The 17,804-nt window shown below is 44.5% G+C and overlaps 2 protein-coding genes across 2 annotated transcripts; both read right to left on the bottom strand.

Moving 5' to 3' along the window:
- Window positions 1-5,284: 5,284 nt before the first annotated feature.
- LOC112260229 (phosphoglucomutase-1) lies at window positions 5,285-13,208 on the bottom strand. The gene is made up of 11 exons (XM_024435170.1): window positions 12,859-13,208; window positions 11,924-12,086; window positions 11,504-11,650; window positions 8,977-9,102; window positions 7,606-7,796; window positions 7,003-7,157; window positions 6,701-6,816; window positions 6,459-6,594; window positions 5,937-6,120; window positions 5,708-5,842; window positions 5,285-5,580 (listed from the first exon to the last, which is right to left on the bottom strand). The coding sequence occupies exons 1-11, from the start codon at window positions 13,114-13,116 to the stop codon at window positions 5,491-5,493; spliced, it is 1,701 nt and encodes a 566-aa protein (XP_024290938.1). The 5' UTR covers window positions 13,117-13,208; the 3' UTR covers window positions 5,285-5,490.
- A 1,241-nt stretch (window positions 13,209-14,449) lies between these two features.
- LOC112260231 (angiopoietin-related protein 3) lies at window positions 14,450-17,804 on the bottom strand. The gene is made up of 7 exons (XM_024435171.2): window positions 17,135-17,804; window positions 16,672-16,782; window positions 16,435-16,558; window positions 16,153-16,266; window positions 15,983-16,078; window positions 15,547-15,819; window positions 14,450-15,336 (listed from the first exon to the last, which is right to left on the bottom strand). Exons 1-7 carry the CDS (start codon window positions 17,648-17,650, stop codon window positions 15,125-15,127), a joined length of 1,446 nt encoding a protein of 481 aa, XP_024290939.1. The 5' UTR covers window positions 17,651-17,804; the 3' UTR covers window positions 14,450-15,124.

Here is a 17,804-nt window from a genome sequence, read left to right as displayed (position 1 = left end):
GACTTCAACTGTATGTAAGAATGCTGTTCATTGACTATAGATCAGCGTTGAACACCATAGTGCCCTCCAAGCTCATCACGAACCTCAGGACTATGGGATTAAAAACATCCCTCTGCAACTGGATCCTGGACATCCTGACAGGCCACCCCCAGATGGTGAGGGTTTTCAACACCACATCTGTGATGCTGACCCTCAACGGGGGTGCTTGCTTAGTCCCCTCCTGTACTCACAGTTCACCCACGACTGCATGGCCAAACACGACTCCAACACCATCATTAAGTTTGCTGATGACACAACAGTGCCTGATCACCGACAGCTTACAGGAAGGAGGTCAGAGAACTGGCAGTGTGGTGCCAGAACAACCTCTCTCTCAATGTGAGCAAGACAAAGGAGCTGATCGTGGACTACAGGAAAAGGCAGGTTGAACAGGCCCCCATTAACATTGACGGGGCTGTAGAGGAGCGGATTGAGAGTGTCCACATCACCAACGAACTACCATATTCAAAACACACCAAGACAGTCGTGAAGAGGGCACAACAAAACATTTTCCCCTTCAGGAGACTGAAAAGATTTGGCATGGATCCCCAGATCCCCAAAAATGTATACAGCTGCATCATCGAGAGCATCCTGACCGGTTGCATCACCGCCTGGTATGGCAACTGCTCGGCATCTGTAAGGCGTATGGCGCTACAGAGGGTAGTGCGTACGGCCCAGTACATCACTGGGGCCAAGTTTCCTGCCATCCCAGACCTATATAATAGGCGGTGTCAGAGGAAAGCCCATAAAATTGTCAGAGACTCCAGTCACCCAAGTCACAGACTGTTTTCTCTGCTACTGCACTGCAAGCGGTACCGGAGCGCATGGCAAGTGGTAGCGGAGCGCCAAGTCTAGGACCAAAAGGTTCCTTTAACAGCTTCTACTTCTACCTCCAATCCATAAGACTGCTGAACAATTAATCTAATGGCCACCGGACTAGTTACATTGACTTCACCCCTTCTGTATAAATTACCTCAACTAACATGTACCCCCCACACTGACTCGGTACCGGTACCCCCTGTATATAGCCTTGATATTGTTATGTTATTGTGTTACTTTTTATTATTTTAATTTTATTTTTTACTTTAGTTTATTTGGTAAATATTTTATTAACTCTTCTTGAACTGCGCTGTTGGTTAAGGGCTTGTCAGTAAGCATTTCACGGTAATGTCTACACTTGTTGTATTCGGCGCATGTGACAAATTAAGTTTGATTTGAGCACTGTGAATTAACACATTCAATACAGTAACTCATCAATAAAGGGATCAGAGTGGAAAAATAGGATATAAATAAAAGTGATGAGCACATGGAAAGTGGAGACATTCTCTCACCTGTTCTTTGAGTCCAACTGCACAGCTTGTCTGGCCTGACTATCATCAGCAACAGAGCATTGACACCATTCAGTATGATATGGCATATGATAACTAAGGCTATCTTAGAATAGAATAGACTAGCGGCACACCGCCCTTACCAGTGGTAAATCGGTTTGAAATGTATTTAAATGTCTTCTTTGGGGACCGACAGTGAAGCAACCAACACAATCTTCACACCAATAACCCCCTCAAAAAAAACGTGTTGTTTATATCTCTTCAGCGATTTGGTTTCCAGATGCTAATTGTTGCTATAGCATTCTAACTGAATAACAGGTTGAGTTATCCCACATCCTTTTACAGTGATGGATTTAAAAGATCTGATTTGAGGTCTGCTCAACATTTCACGTCAGAAACACGTGTTGAATTCTCATGCATTGGCTCACTACATCATGAGTGTGTATAAAGAAAAGGGGACTGAGCCTCAAAAACGTCAATGTTTCTGAAGAGGCCTAATTTCAGAATGAGCAGTAGCTCTGTTGGTGTTGGACTCAGGGGGAGCATGTGGAGGGGTCAGAGAGAGTTTGATCGAGAGCCAAGAGACTGAAGCTGCTGAGACGACCCACAAACAGATGAGCGGCCAGATCCCCCCCCTACCCCTGAGATCTGAAGTAGATGAGACATGGTAGTGGAGCAGAAGATGGAGCTGAGTGTCACCAAGTCTGAGCTAAAGAACATGGAGGCCAGACTGAAGGACAATGAGGACCAGGCAAAGGACCAGCGATTTGTGCTTTGATTTGCCAAGAAGGAAGTGGAGTAGCTGAAGACAGAGAACGCAGCCCAAGCAGCTGAACTGTCAGCCAATGGAAGCCAGAGTGACAGTCAGTGAGCAGGATGGGAAGGAGCAGAAAAAGGAGTTGACATCACTTAGAGAGAAGGTGAGCATCACCAAGACTGAACTACAGCTCCAGAAGAACAAGGTGGAGGAGCTGGAGGGAGAGAATGCAGCCCTGAAGGCCAGAGTGACAGCCAATGAGAGGGAGGTGGAGGAGCCGAAGAGGGAGAAAAGACAGACCAAAGGTGGCCTTCTCTGTTGGTTTGATTGATTCAGGAATTGTAGGAGCATTCATTACTGAAACCCAACTGATCTACTACAAGAGAGTCATCACCAACATTGGCACGGCCTACAACCAAATTACAGGTCACCGAGAAGCACCAGTGTGAAGAGTCTACTACTTCAGATTCACTGCCTGGGGATACCGCAATTTGCAACGAGTAAGCCTGTACCACAAATGACCAAAAAGTTGTGCATAATATTGTACACACTGACCATCAACATAATTATGTGCTGGAGCAGGGGGATGTGGTCTACATGAGTCTCCACTTAGGCATTGGGCTCTATGACAGTACTTGACAGGTTCAGGGAACAGAACCAGAAACTGTAATAGGAACAGAACCAGAACCTAGAACGAAATTGATCTATACTGTTTCGGAACTGAACCATTATTTTACAAGCATGGGAACGGGTTAATAATGTTATTTTACGTTACGGCAAAAAAACGCAACGAAGTGCCTATGCAAAGCCCTAACGTATTCCAATATCTGCCTCTCTGCTGGCTCTGAAAATCTTTGTCAGTGTGTGTATAGGCTACCTGCCCCTCCGATGCATAGTCTACTGTAGCTACAGACGTTACAAGCATGATTCAGAAATTAGGGAGAGAGATTTTTAACAAGAGAATAATAGATTCACTTTTTCAAAGCTAGTTAAGGATACTATAGTTATCACGTTTCACATTGGCTTTATTATCAATAAAAAGGTAAGACGTGTTTTTATTTTGGTGGCGCTCTGCTCACACAAGGTTGTTAGCTAGCTAGCTAGCTCTGGTCTAGCTCTCAAACTCTGGTCGGAACAGCGGAACAGAACGAGAAAAGTAATGGTTCTGTTTAGAATGAAACAATTTTACTTTTAGTGGTTTCCTGCTCTTCCCGATTAGAGGGGAGCACCGTACTGTAATGCTTTAATGAGCTCCCCAGGGCCTCCTGAGTGGTGCAGTGGTTTAAGGCATTGCATCACAGTGCTAGCTGTGCCACTATAGAACCTGGTTCGAGTCCAAGCTCTGTCGCAGAGTCCAGGCTCTGTTCCTCTCTAACCAATAAAGAAGCATTTATAAAATACTGATAGGTGGAGGGGCTGGATCAGAGCATGTCGGCAGCCTCTGGGTTCACTGCTCCCTCCAGGACTGGGTTGGACAGCATGGTTAGGAGAGGGGACATAGGAGAGGAGACCAACATCAGAGTGGACACTATAGGTCTATGAACAATGTAAATAGTACTGCTTTTTATATACTAACCGCTGTTAATAAACACTTCTACGCGTTATTAGGGACAGACAAATCTGCGTAGGCTGACTCAAGGCACCAGAAGTGATTTGCAAGACAAACACTAGTGGAATTGCACGAACAAAATGTAACTAACTGCAGTTCTATTGATTAAATATGCATACAAAAACACTGTAAGGACATGAATATTTCCCTGCAAATGTTCGACCCTAGCTCTCTGGTGACTTTATTATATTTAAAAAATGTGCAGTACTGCATTACGCTGAGTAGAATGCTGCTAATTGAGATGCTGGGGTTCCACTCGCTGCCCAGGCAGGGGATACATGATCCTACCTGCGTACTTGTCCACTTCAGCCAAAACAGATAGGGAAACAGTGTCATAAAAAGGAAACTATCTTGGCAATAGATGAAGTATTGCTGACAACTCACCATTGGTGTGGAAGGGGATGGTGCTGAACTCGACAGTTGGGGGGGGACAGAGCTATAAGCCTCATTAAACTGTAACACCTTATAGAACAGAAAGATTCTAAAAAAAATAAAGTGTAGACACCATATATAGACACCTTATATAGACACCAAGTGTAGACACCATATAATCATCATCATCAGTAGCTGATCATCATCAACAACATACTTTTTTGCGGGGATGCTCTGAACACTCCATGCCATATCACACCTTCCGACAAGGTGTCCTTCAGTCCCTCCACTTTAGCCTCCCATTCACGCAGGTTGTCACTCACTGGCTTTGCCTCCACCTGCATAAAAAAAACAACTTTTCAGTGCTCACAGGTTATTTGAAGGTGACATGAATACACACTTGTTCCAGTGAAAATGTTTTTACAGGCACACACAGGTAGGATGACCTAATATCTGAAGATATAATGGGTACAGAAAACATAGCTGTAAACAAAGTTAGAAAAACTCACTGTTAGATCTGCTGTCTGCAGTTTTGAGGTAATGTTTTCGTTGCTACACAACTTGTCAACGGTATGTGGCAATATTTCCTACAACAAATGCATGCTTTCCATGATACAATATTGCATTGGAGCTAGGCACACTTGAACACATTCTTTCCAAGAGAACAATGGAGCAAGTTGATATGTTTCGAAGCAGTTGTCAGCCAATTTGTCGGGATGAACTGCTTTGGATGGAGCCAGACAGCCAACAAATAGTCCTAGCCTAGGCTACATACTTCTCAACTTCACTTGATGTAGTGTACCTAAAACGACCCATTTATAGTACGGTAGTTCTAGATAGTATTACAGAAAGCACTTAATCTTAAATCTCACTTTGAAGACAGAACAGGCATATCAATATTTCTGTATTGAAATAGTTTTGATATGGAATGTTTCTTTCATTTTGATGATGCAAGATTTATAAAGACCAAGGCCTTCTCATTACTGATTTATTGGGGAATTTCCCATGCTACTGTATGTAGACCTATACCATCTATGGCAGGGCTCTCCAACTCTCTGTTCCTGGAGAGATACCCTCCTGTAGGTTTTTGGAGTGAATATCTACAGGACAGCAGCTCTCCAGGAACAAGGTTGGCTAGCCCTGATCGATGGGGATTTCACTAATGACACCAACAACTAAATACAAAGTTGAGAATGTTTTATTTTTGGTACAGTTCACTCTTTCTCAATTAATAAGAAGCTGAGTGGTGATAGTTGGAGTTGATCTGAAAGTACAAAATCGCACAAAGATGCTTTGGATGAAGGGTAAAATCTCAGGGAAGGTATGATGGGGAAAAGACAGTGTAGTTTGAGGCTTTTATTAGGAAGGGCAAGGGTGGTAATGGATGATCATGTGATGACTGATGGGCCACTGCGGCCTGTCCTCTCATGAAGCTGTGAAACCTTCAGGGCTACGGTAACCAGGGGTTCCAGCATCACCTGGCACACACACACACACATAGGTTATACACTTAGCTACATGGCCATGATGATATTATTAGAAACACCACAGTTTGGTAAGTGAGATCTAATCTCTGAATCATCGTTTGCCTGGTCTTAGACTTACCCGTGGGTCTCGGAAGATCTTGTCAGGGTCTTTCTCATAGCTGTCGATGTAGACCCGAACTGTTGCCCCCATACTCCCTGTTCCACTGAGCCTGTAGATGATCCGGGAGCCATCTGTGAATATTATCCTCAGGCCCTGCAAGAGAGAGGAGATGAAGATGAATTAGTCCAGTGTGACATGTAGGTCCAATTCTGCGTCCACGCCCGAAATAGCCGCCTCCATTCCTCACTTGGTTTCTGCAGATGCGCCCGTCTACGGGATCCGTGTATTCAAAGTTGTCTGCCTTCTCCACCTGGTAGAGCTTCTCCCCCACAGCGAACCGCTGGCCCATAAAGGCCTTCCCCAGTATCCTCAGCTCCAGATCCTCCATCATCTGAATGGCTGCATCCAGGTCGACTTCCTCATAGTCATACCTGCCCAAGGCAGCACAGCAGAAGATGAAATGAGAAGCTTTGGCTACGTTGCTCACGTGTCTCCTCTTTCTGAGGCCAACCCCTCTGTCATTGTCTAAGAGAATCACACTGCCACTTTTTGACACTTGCTTTCATATCATAATGTCTTTTTTCCCCCAGCTTGATTATATTTTTCCAGCGTGTTATACAACTCTCGGTTTCACTCAGACTTGAGCAGTAGCCAAGCCTCACTACATCTCCCTGAGAAAGTCTGTGAAGATTCAGAAAAAAAAATGTCTGCAATGATATGCTTTGACCACCAGAGGTCAGTACCGTGATTCACACTGTCCATTGCTCACTTGGTAAAGAAGTTCCTGCCAAACGTCTGCCAGTGGTCCTTTATGATATCCTCCACACTCTGCTTCCTCGTTGCCAGGATTGACAGCCATGCCAGCACGGCCCAAAGTCCATCCTTCTCACGGATATGGTCAGCGCCTGACATGATAGAAACAGTGTAGATTGCTCGAGGTTCTTGCAGCGTTTGCCACGTTTCTTGTAACTACAACATAGTTCCTGACATTTTGACTCACTGATGAGATACCTGTGCCGAAACTCTCTTCTCCGCACAGTGACAGCTTGCCTGCGTCCATCAGGTTGCCAAAGAACTTCCACCCCGTGGGGGTCTCGTAAAGTTCAATCTTTGTTGCCCTGGCCACACTACGAAATACAGAGAAATGGGGGGATTTAGTCATTTTGTTGTTTTGGTTATCATACATGATTATGGTTTATGATCATTCTGCACACATCTGTACATTCAATATTCAAGTTCGTTGAGCCAGGATGAAATGCAGTAATGGTCAATGGCTCATTTTCTCATTGGATAATGCCAGGCCGAGGCCTTACTTGTCCAGTGCAGCGCTGGTGGGCATGCTGCGGGCATAGCCTCTCACCCCTGTGTGCTGAAAGTAGGGGATGCTGAAGACATTGGCAGCGATGACAGCCACCGAGTCCGAGGGGTTGACGAAAAAGCCATGCTTACCCAGAATCATGCTACGGTCCTGGAAAACCAGACAGAGGTTAGAGGTCAGGTGACAAGAGCGAGGTCGTCATTGTAAATAAGAATGTGATCTTAACTGGCTTGCCTAGTTAAATAAAGGTTAAGTAAAAAATAAAAAAGAGAGGGTTTAGCAGCATGGTGATTTATCTAAATACAATTGAAAGCATCTAACCCTAAAGTTGTGATCGAAGTCTTCAGTCTGTCTGGGATGCTTGATGGGTACTATTTTAACATTTCCTTAATTGTCTTGGATGAAAAATAAATAAAACGTTTCCCAGTAGATTTTCAGTTGTTGTGTCAGCATTGGCTGTTAAAGCACTTTAATATTTCTTGGGGGGGTCTAGTTTTTTTTTCTATATAAAGGAGAAATTCACAAATTAAAGATGATTACTTAAAATGATGATCATTATTATAAAGACAGTGAAATTATTGTTTGATTTAGCACGCACACCGTCACCATCAAAGGCAGCTCCAAAATCATACTGGCCACCCCTCATGGTCTCAACCAGGTCGGCTGCATAGGTGAGGTTGGGATCAGGGTGCTGGCCCCCAAAGTCTTGCAGGGGGACACAGTTAATGGCAGCGTTCGCAGGGGAGCCTAGCTCCTCACACAGTATCCTCTTCACATAGGGACCCATCACTGAGAAGTAGACAGAGACAGAGGTAGAGAGAGAGAGAGAGAGGGAGGGAGGGAGGGAGGGAGGGAGGGAGGGAGGGAGGGAGGGAGGGAGGGAGGGAGGGAGGGAGGGACAGAAAGAGGGACAGAAAGAGGGATAGAGTCACATTTAATAATAAACAGTTTAATGGGACAAGTGCCATGGGGTCCAAGAGACAGGATTAGAGAAATAGAGAATTTGAATTGGACAAGTCTCTAGTGCCTGATTTATAGTGTGACTGTTGAAAGAGACTAGAATTAGGGGAATCGCAGTCTTTGACAGAGTAGAGAAACAGGATCAAGGTGTGGAATTCTGTAAGTGGGTTTTGGCGGTTATGGCGAAGACATGGCAAAGAATTTGAGAGTTAAATAGTGATTGTTTGACACTGTGATGGGGACATTTGGGGAACCATAGTGATTGAGAATTGGAAGGAAATTTTATTGAAAGAGTATCCTTTCTCTTAATGGATTATTTAATGATATTGACCCTCTTCCCAGTCCTGATAAAACATTTGGCAAGTACACTGTTAGCCCACATTTTAGATACCAGAGTGTCCAATTACTCATCATCATCATAACTTTGGTCTCTCAATTTCAGAAGCTTTGAAGTCAGATCAACATGCACACATCCTTGGGTTGACCGGCTGATTGCTCCAAGCCACATAGACATTCACTTCTTATTGGAGAGAGGGAGTAGGCATGAACGTGGAACCTTGTTAAAATTCCATTCATGTCAAGATCTTCTGCGATTTGGCAGTCTAAGGACACCGGCTTTCCTGTGCAAAGGGGGGTCCCGCCTTTGGTTTCAGTGTTATCACAGGGGAGCTGTAACCCCTCTCTCCTTAAAGACTGGATCATGTAACAGATAGTGAGATACGACAGCTGAATTCTCGACTGGGCTTCTGCTCTCACAAATCGTGCTCTGCTCATCTTTACTGTGGCACCATGTGAGATTATATGAAACCTAAGCTATATATCAACATATGCGCTTGTGGAAACAGCATAACTATAGTATAGGTTTTGCTGTACTGTACATCTGAACAGAGCAGTCTTCTTCTTACCTCCTAATCTTGCAGAGCCAGTCGAGTGTGTCTCTGAATATTGCATATACTCCAACTACACGTCGACGTCGTAGCTGTGAAGTCTGGCACGCTAGATTACTAACCTCCATGCATGGCATCTAGCTGGATCTTGATGTGGTTCTCCCCAGACAGCAGCTCCTTCAGTGCAGCAAAGTCAAAGATGTTCCTTAGCATGTTGGCATAAGACTCTACCGAGTCCACTATCTCCACTGTGGCAAGACAAAGAATCCCTTCAGTTGTACATCTCAGTAAGCAAAGTAGGGAAACAGTTCAAAGAATAAAAATAGAAGCAATGTTCAGCAGACAGATTAAGTCAACCCAGAAACTGTGTTGTTAAAAAGTCACATTGATCTTGCACTGCAAACTTGGACTGTCGTGGTTTTCATTTGTTTTTTATAGTGCAAGTTTTATTTAATTCTAATATGTGAGTTTTCTCTTATTGCCTACTCTAAAACAGCCAACAAGGAACCAAACATCCAGTTTATTTCTCCAGTTCTCTTGAGCTCCTTAAACTTGGCCCCAGGGCAGCAGGGTAGCCTAGTGGTTAGAGCGTTGGACTAGTAACTGAAAGGTTGCAAGTTCAAATCCCTGAGCTGACAAGGTACAAATCTGTCGTTCTGACCCTGAACAGGCAGTTAACCCACTGTTCCTAGGCCCTCATTGAAAATAAGAATTTGTTCTTAACTGACTTGCCTAGTTAAATAAAGGTTTTTTAAACTTGGCCCCAAAAAAACATCTGGGTCAGATGGTTTAGACCCTTTCTTCTTTAAGGTTGCTGCCCCTATCATCGCCAAGCCTATGTCTGACCTTTTTAACCTCTCTGGGGAGGTTCCCATTGCTTGGAAGGTAGTTATGGTTTGTCCTTTATTTAAAGGGGAGATCAAGCTGATCCTAACTGTTATAGGCCTATTTATATTTTGCCCTGTTTTTCAAAAGTGTTGGAAAAACTTGTAAATAATCAACTGACTGGCTTTCTTGATGTCTCTAGTATTCTCTCTGTTATGTAATCTGGTTTCCACTCAAGTTATGGATGTGTCACTGCAACCTTAAAGGTCCTCAATGATGTCACCATTTCCCTTGATTATAAGCAATGTTGTGCTGTTATTTTTATTGACTTGGCCAAAGCTCTTGATACGGTAGCACATTTCATTCTTGTGGATCGGCTAAGGAGTATTGATGTCTCTGAGGGGTCTTTGGCCTGGTTTGCTATACTCCTCTCTCAAAGACTGCAGTGTATAAGTCTGAACATCTGCTGTCTCAGCCACTGCCTGTCACCAAGGGCCTACCCCAAGGCTCGATCCTAGACCCAACGCTCTTCCCAATTCACATCAACAACATAGCTCAGGCAGTAGGAAGCTCTCTCATCCATTTATATGCAGATGATACAGTCTTATACTCAGCTGGCCCCTCCCTGGATGTTGTGTTAAATGCTCTACAACAAAGCTTTCTTAGTGTCCAACAAGCTTTCTCTGTCCTTAACCTTGTTCTGAACACCTCCAAAACAAAGGTCATGTGGTTTGGCAAGAAGAATGCCCCTCTCCCCACAGGTGTGATTACTACGTCTGAGGGTTTAGAGCTTGATGTAGTCACCTCATACAAGTACTTGGGAGTATGGCTAGATGGTACACAGTCCTTCTCTCAGCACATATCAAAGCTGCAGTCTAAAGTTAAATCTAGACTTGGATTCCTCTATCGTATTCGCTCCTCTTTCACCCCAGCTGCCAAACTAACCCTGATTCAGATGACCATCCAACCCATGCTAGATTACGGTGATGTAATTTATAGATCGGCAGGTAAGCGTGCTCTTGAGAGGCTAGCTGTACTTTACCATTCGGCCATCAGATTTGCCACCAATGCTCCTTATAAGATACATCACTGCACTCTATACTCTTCTGTAAACTCGTCATCTCTGTATACCCGTCGCAAGACCCCCTGGTTGATGCTTATTTATAAAACCCTCTTAGGCCTTCCTCCCCCTATCTGAGATATCTACTGCAGCCCTCATCCTCCACATGCAACGCCCGTTCTGCCAGTCACATTCTGTAAAGATCCCCAAAGCACACACATCCCTGGGTTGCTCCTCTTTTCAGTTCGCTGCAGCTAGTGACTGGAACGAGCTGTAACAAACACTCAAACTGGACAGTTTTATCTCAATCTCTTCATTCAAAGACTCAATCATGGACACTCTTACTGACAGTTGTGGCTGTTTTGCGTGAAGTATTGTTGTCTCTACCTTCTTTCCCTTTGTGCTGTTGTCTGTGCCCAATATTGTTTGAACCATCTTTTGTGCTGCTATCATGTTGTGCTGCTGCCATGTTGTGTTCCTACCATGCTGTTTTGTCATGTGTTGCTGCCTTGCTATGTTGTTGTCTTAGGTCTCTCTTTTTGTAGTGTTGTGTTGTCTCTCTTGTCGTGATCTGTGTTTTGTCCAATATTATTATTCAATTTTTTTTATCCTAGCCCCCATCCCCGCAGGAGGCCTTTTGCCTTTTGGTAGGCCGTCATTGTCAATAAGAATTTGTTCTTAACTGACTTGCCTAGTTAAATAAATGTTCAATAAAAATAAATACAATTCTCATGTCAGGTTATGAGTGATGTGTTTGTGCTCACCTGTGAAGGGTTTGAACTTGTTCTCCAGATCAAACGTCTGTTTGCTCAGGGTAGCCAAGTCTACCCGGATCTCTGGGCAGATGGCATACTCCTCTATGGTTCTGCTGATCTGGAAGATTCTGTTGGTGACCGCATCCTGGGCTGGGCCTGGGTTGGGTCAAACAGAAGCAAGACTTAATGCTGTAGTATCCTCTGAATACACATTCAACTTCATGTCTTGTGTTTACACAAGGGCACTCATTTGTGTTGATCTTAATTGTGCTGCTCTAGTCTTTTCAATTGTTAATATAGACTGAAATGGTATCAACTGTGTCAAATATCTGCATCACTGAGCATGATACGTGTGAAATGTCTCTATCTCATTTTGTAACACTCTTGGCTAACCCTTTCCTCCTGTCCCCTCTTCTCTAGTTACAGTACCTCCATTAGCAGTGTTGAACTTGATGCCAAAGACTCCTTCGCGTCCCCCAGGGTTGTGACTGGCTGTGAGGACGATACCGCCGATGGCCTTGTACTTTCTGATCACACAGGAAACCGCTGGCGTGGACATGATCCCATGATGACCAATCACGAGCCGTCCAACCTGCCAAGATGACACAGGTCAGTTGTGTATGTTTTGGCAGGGGTGTTGTAAAGTTGACTTTCAGGTTTGCGTATCTGTCGCGGTTACATATTTGAGCAGTTATTTTGAAACAAGCCACTATCGCTTGGAGTTGAACACGTTTTATGACTGAAAGCCTCACGTTGACGGTATAGATTTCATTTGATTCCATATTTACTTCTGGATTTTAACATGAGAAGTCCATAAGCTATGGTTGCTGGTGGTTATACTTAGGACGGCCATAGAAATGACAGCGGTGGAAACACATTAGGTGCAGGTGTCATCATGTGCAACTTCCTTTTAATCCCCCTAAAAATACCCTCATCTGCAAAAGCGTCCGAGGTTCTCTAATTTATGACCCAGCACCTCGGGGCCACATTAGTGCTGGCACTGGGACAACAACAAAGCTAGTTTAAATACACATCTATTTCAAGACAGTGAGTCCTCAGTTAAGAAAGTTTGTTTTCCAGACCAACTTCGAATAACTATTCAACAACTGTGATGAACGTGGCATATGTAGACAGTCTTTCTTAAAACAGTGTGTGATTCAAAGATATAAAACAACCAGTTGTTAATTTGTTAATTTCATCCGGGCATATTTTCAGACACCTCTAATCCGTTACTAATGTTTGCATGCCCTGGATAGGCCACGTGGTGTCAAATAGGTAACACCACCAACCAGTGATTTGGAAAAGGTGACACTGATACACAGTCGCCCACGTAGTGACAGGTTACAGTGACAGGTAACACTGACCCCGTTCGCAGCTGCCATCTGAACAATGACCTCGATGGCTGTTTGATTGAAGTAGCGTCCGTCTCCCCCAACTACCATTGTGGACCCTTGGCGGTCTAGCAGATCGATGGAGGAATATATACTCTGGACGAAGTTCTGAAGGTAGTTCCTTTTGGACTGGAAGACAAACACCTTCTTTCTCAGACCACTAGTACCTGGTCTCTGGTCTGGGTAAGGGGCTGTGGGTAGAGTCAGAACTTGCAGTGGACTATCATCCATTGTTTCAATGTGGTACAAAAACAAAACAACAAAAAACAAGGAAAGAGGGGTAACCTGTTGTGTAGATGTGATCCCCTGACAGTTAAAAAGGGTGTACAGGCGTAACGGGAGGGGAAAGTCTTAGCCACTCCCAGTATTTCACAGGCTGGTAGGGGGTAGTTATGGGTCCAAAAATAAACCAGGCAGGCTAATGTGTGTGCAGAGACAGATGGTAACTGAAGACGCTCCTTAGTTTGCACATTTACAGGGGGATCACTGTCAGGGCTGCAGCAGACCCTGTGTGGTCCTTCCAGGCAGTAGGTGGGAGTGCCATGTGGTTTAGGCTCTGTACTCTGCAGCTATGCTGACAATGATATTTGAGAGGTGGATGTGGTCTCCAAGTAAGAGATTCCCCGAGCACTGATTCCAGGGTCAGTTTTGATTTGAATTGACTTGCTGATGCACAGGATTGAGATGTGGTGGTAATACTAGTTGCAGACCAGTGTGAAAGGTCAACTTCTTCTCTGAGAGTAGAATGCATTGCCGCTTCATAGGGCTAATGTCGGATATTGTTTTGCTAGTGCTGCATCGCCAACATTACGGGGGTCTTTCTTTCCACTTGTCTTGTGATCCTCCAGTCAGACAAAACAATATTTCCAGTTGAAAGTTGATTTAAAGTACAGGTGCACCATTTTGGGGGGGACAAACTACTTGTGCTATAGGGCTCTGCTGCCCCACGATGTCCTCTCATTAGCTTGGTAAGAAAATATCAATTCTAGGTCTGATTTCATCAGAGATCGGTGAGATATCGGCTATTTTTTTCAGGTCAAGGCTGAACAGTGTGTACAGGTGAAGTAACTGTCGGACACTCACCATGTTGTCATACCCTCACCGAAGGCCATCCCTGTGTTTACATAAAGGGGCCAACTTGTTCGAGCCACTCCTGGCACTTTGTGTCATTGCGAAACAAGACACGAAGTACAAGGAGAGGAGTGTTAGCTAAATAGACTGGTACCCAGGCTAAACTTATTCTGCCAATCATGACACTCCCATCCCTCCCATAACCTTTGATAAGTCCATTCAAGTCCATTTTAATTGAGTAGTAATAATACACTGTGTAAAGGCTTGAATAGAGAGGGGTTTTAGGGTACAGTATATTTACAGGTATAGCTACTAACGGCTATAGATAGACGTGGACATAGATAGGCATATAGACATTCCAATCTTTCAACTGGATAGCCATGTTTCTGCTGATTAGCTAATTAGAAATCAAATGATTTGCGCTAGTCTTTCGGCATAGTCGAAATACCGTTGTAGTCTTTCGAGGGTAATTATTCAGAACCACACCCAGAAGTGTCATAAATATGATTTATTTTCCAGAACTGTAAAAATGTGTAACAAAAATACAATATTTACAGTACAGATGTGCTGAGAGTCAATGTGACTAAGATCCTGGTGATAACTGCTGTCATTAAGGTGGATGCCTGTGTGCTGTCCATCCAATTCCTCACCACTTCATACCTGGTTATATTCAGACTTAAGATCTGCACGTCTAACACAAATTTGATGAAATAATTATGTACGTTTTGCATATTTACGAGGTTTGTGCGCAGATCACAGGATGGATACCGCCCACCATTAATTCATAGTTTCCAATGTTTAAACAAGAACTCTATAGGATTCCACAAATGCATGTAACAATAGGAGGATGTTATCAATCAATTTAGCCCAAAAATTAGACCGCTAAACGGAGTATAAAAATGTTTGACAATTCATTTGGTTCCTTGTGTCCCAAAGCCTTTAATGCTGAAGAGGAGAAGCGAGTTCTTTTTAGATTAGCTATAAGATAAACAGTGGCTTAGAGTCTATTTAATCAACACGGTCCCACTGTGCAGTCGACAGAAGAGACCTGACTAAACTGGCCTCCTAAATCTCCTTAAGGCCTTGTTGTCAGGGACTGTCAGTCACATGTATGTTTGCCAAAGGTTGGTCAATGTCTTATTTCTGTCCATACGTCTTGTGTTTGTTCTCAGCGGAAGTTGCCTGTTTCTGAGGAGGCTGATGTGGCTGTAGTGGTGGGGGTGGAGCGAATGGAGATCTGGGTGGATCGGAGGTAGTAGGAGGCCCCTCTGGTGGGCTTCCAGTGGATTCCCCTCCTACACTCTGAACGTCCCTTGGATCTCACGTGGATGTATCTCCCGTTCAGATTGGTGTCTCCACAAGCGTTGAACCACCAGCCACCTGCGAAAGCCCAGAGGATTAGTTCAACTTGATGCTGGTGTGAAAAACAGCAAACTCCATTCAAACTAATGTTCCATCAAACCATATTCTTCATAAATTAGATGAAAATCTTTCAATAAATAACTTAATTCAGAACAAACCCTGTACTTGAGCCTTACGATAAACCATGCATCCATAAAATGTCATCCTCCCCAGTCCCCACTACTGTACCTGTGTAGGTGTAAGCGCAGTGTGAGTCTTCAAGGTTGTCATTGTCCCGGTCCTTAGTGGAGAACTTCATACCGGTATGGTTGCTCATTGCATCAGGCAGATTTCCGGATGCCTGTGAGAGGTGGATAGTATAGTGGGCCTCTGGTCCATCCAGAGAGAAGTTGTATTCGATGAAGCGTTTGCCCTGTTTCCAGTCCTCCAGTTGGATGTTCAGGAAAGAGTCACCTTGACTAGCCAGGGAGTGGACCTTCTTCAGACCCAGCCAGAACTCCCCTGGTAACACAGACAAATCAACAAGGCTCAGTGCTGTACACACACACACACAGGCACATGAGGTGATGACAGCATTAGTGCTTTAATAAAAGCACTGAGTACTCTGTTCTGGTGCACTGGTCATGAGAAAATACACAGTGCACCTCACAACTCGATCACTCACCTTGAAAGTCTCCAAATCCGTTTTCAAACTTCTCCCAATTCTGATCAAAATTCACGGACCCATCCTTCCTTCTCTGGATTATAGTAGCCCCTCCATCTGCAGAAAGGAAATACTTCATCAATAAATATACATTAGTACACAGCATTGGCACTACTCGTTGTCTGTCTTACCTTGATCCATGTCACAGTAGGCCATGAAGGGCTCGGATTGGTTAGGCTTGATGGTGTACATTCCACTGGCTCTCTCGCCCCTGGTAAATAGCTCACAGCAGTCTGATGGGAGATCTGTAGCACACAACCACACTCACAGTCAATCAGCAGCACTAAGGGGTGATGGATCAATCCCTCAAACATTGTGTTTTGTAGGGCCCCTAAAACGGTAACTGTTGTCAAAGAATGAGCTAAAGGGAATACAAATCAACAAATGATCATGACTCTTTTAAGCCACCTTACCTGTCATGTTGAAGCTGCCATTTGCAGAGGTGTTGGTCAGATACCCAGTGAGGTCCGGCGTGACAGACTGGAAGTTGTCAGATGGTTTCTCAATGGTCTCTTGCATGGAAGGGTTAAAGGTGAGCTAAAAATGTGGGATAATGTGGTGCTATTAAAATGTAGTCAATTGCCTGCTGTCACGATTGGAAGACTGTAAGGCTCAAGCTACACCATTTGTTGCACTATAGCAGCAACTACCTTCTCCTCCAGAGTCTTGATCTTGCTCCTCTGCTGAACAAGCTGGTCGCTCTGCTCTCTCACAGCCTTCAGCAGCTCAGCAATGCTTCTCTCCTGGGTGTGGATCACATCCTGAGGGACACATGATGGGACAGGGTAATTCCTCCAGACATATTTATCATTGGGTACAATATGTCTATCTGGTAGTATTGTGCTGTTACACTTCAAGAAAAATGGAGTAGGCTAATCGCTACTGTGTGTAAAAGAACCAAAGGCGACTTTAGTTCATTTACCTTCTTGAGGTTTGTTGAAGTGTCTGAAAATCATGTAAAAATTCCCCGTAAACTTTACCTTGGTTTCTTACCATACCAATATTCTACATGGATATTTTGTGAGTTTTTTGGGAATGTTAATCAGCTTTAACCCCATGCTCAATTCAAAACAGCATTTCCCCATGGGTTAAGGTCAGTTTGGGGTGGCTCACCTTCAGTGTGCTGATCTCAGCCAGCTGTTCGGCGGGCACCAGGCCCTGAGACAGGCCGCTCAATTTCTCCTCCAGCCCGCCCACCTTGCTTTGAAGCTGGCTACGCTCCTGCAGTATGCTCTCCACCTTGGAGTTGATCTCCAGCGATAGGCTCTTGATCTCCTCGTTGTTGGCCTTGAGTACTACTGTAGTCTTCTTCAACTCCTCCTCTTCCTCCTTGATCTCGCTGGCCAGCACAGAGAGCTGGTTGAAGGAGTGGTCGAATATGTTGAGTTTCTGGAAGATGTCATTGATCTGGCCCTTGGTCTTTTGGACGAAGTCCCTCAGGCTGTGGCCAAGCTGGAGGAGACCATTGGCCAGGAGACGCACGTCGTCCAGAGCGGCGAAGCGGGAGCGGGCCTCGACGGCGGGAACCTGAAGGAGGGGAGGGTCTTCGGACATGGGCTCCTCCTTGGTGCAGAGGACCATTGTCCAAGAAGCCACAAGTACGAACATAAAGGTTAGCGTTAGCGTCATGATGTTGGTTGTTTCTGTCTTTAGACCGTCTCGTGTTGTTGGTAGAGCTGGCCAGCCGGCCACTTGAATCCCCTCTTCCCTTGAAAAGACGCCACAGGACACAGTACTGGGAAACTATATAGGCTGCCTTGGATGAGGTAGATTATTAACTGCC

This window comes from Oncorhynchus tshawytscha, linkage group LG10 (genome assembly GCF_018296145.1).
Source record: "Oncorhynchus tshawytscha isolate Ot180627B linkage group LG10, Otsh_v2.0, whole genome shotgun sequence".
NCBI lineage: Eukaryota > Metazoa > Chordata > Actinopteri > Salmoniformes > Salmonidae > Oncorhynchus > Oncorhynchus tshawytscha.
The sequence above is the reverse complement of the archived record's forward strand: the minus strand, read 5'-3'. Positions and strand labels throughout refer to the sequence as shown.

Coding starts and splice junctions, on each gene's coding strand:
- LOC112260229 (XM_024435170.1), bottom strand. CDS start 13,116: ATGGATGATAGTCCACTGCAAGTTCTGACTCTACCCACAGCCCCTTAC. Junction 12,087..12,858: donor AGATGGCAGCTGCGAACGGG/GTCAGTGTTACC, acceptor TCATCTTGGCAG/GTTGGACGGCTCGTGATTGG. Junction 7,797..8,976: donor GCTAGATGCCATGCATGGAG/GTTAGTAATCTA, acceptor TCTACTTCTCAG/TGATGGGTCCCTATGTGAAG.
- LOC112260231 (XM_024435171.2), bottom strand. CDS start 17,650: ATGACGCTAACGCTAACCTTTATGTTCGTACTTGTGGCTTCTTGGACA. Junction 16,783..17,134: donor CTGAGATCAGCACACTGAAG/GTGAGCCACCCC, acceptor TGTGTCCCTCAG/GATGTGATCCACACCCAGGA. Junction 15,820..15,982: donor CGGATTTGGAGACTTTCAAG/GTGAGTGATCGA, acceptor CTGTGTTACCAG/GGGAGTTCTGGCTGGGTCTG.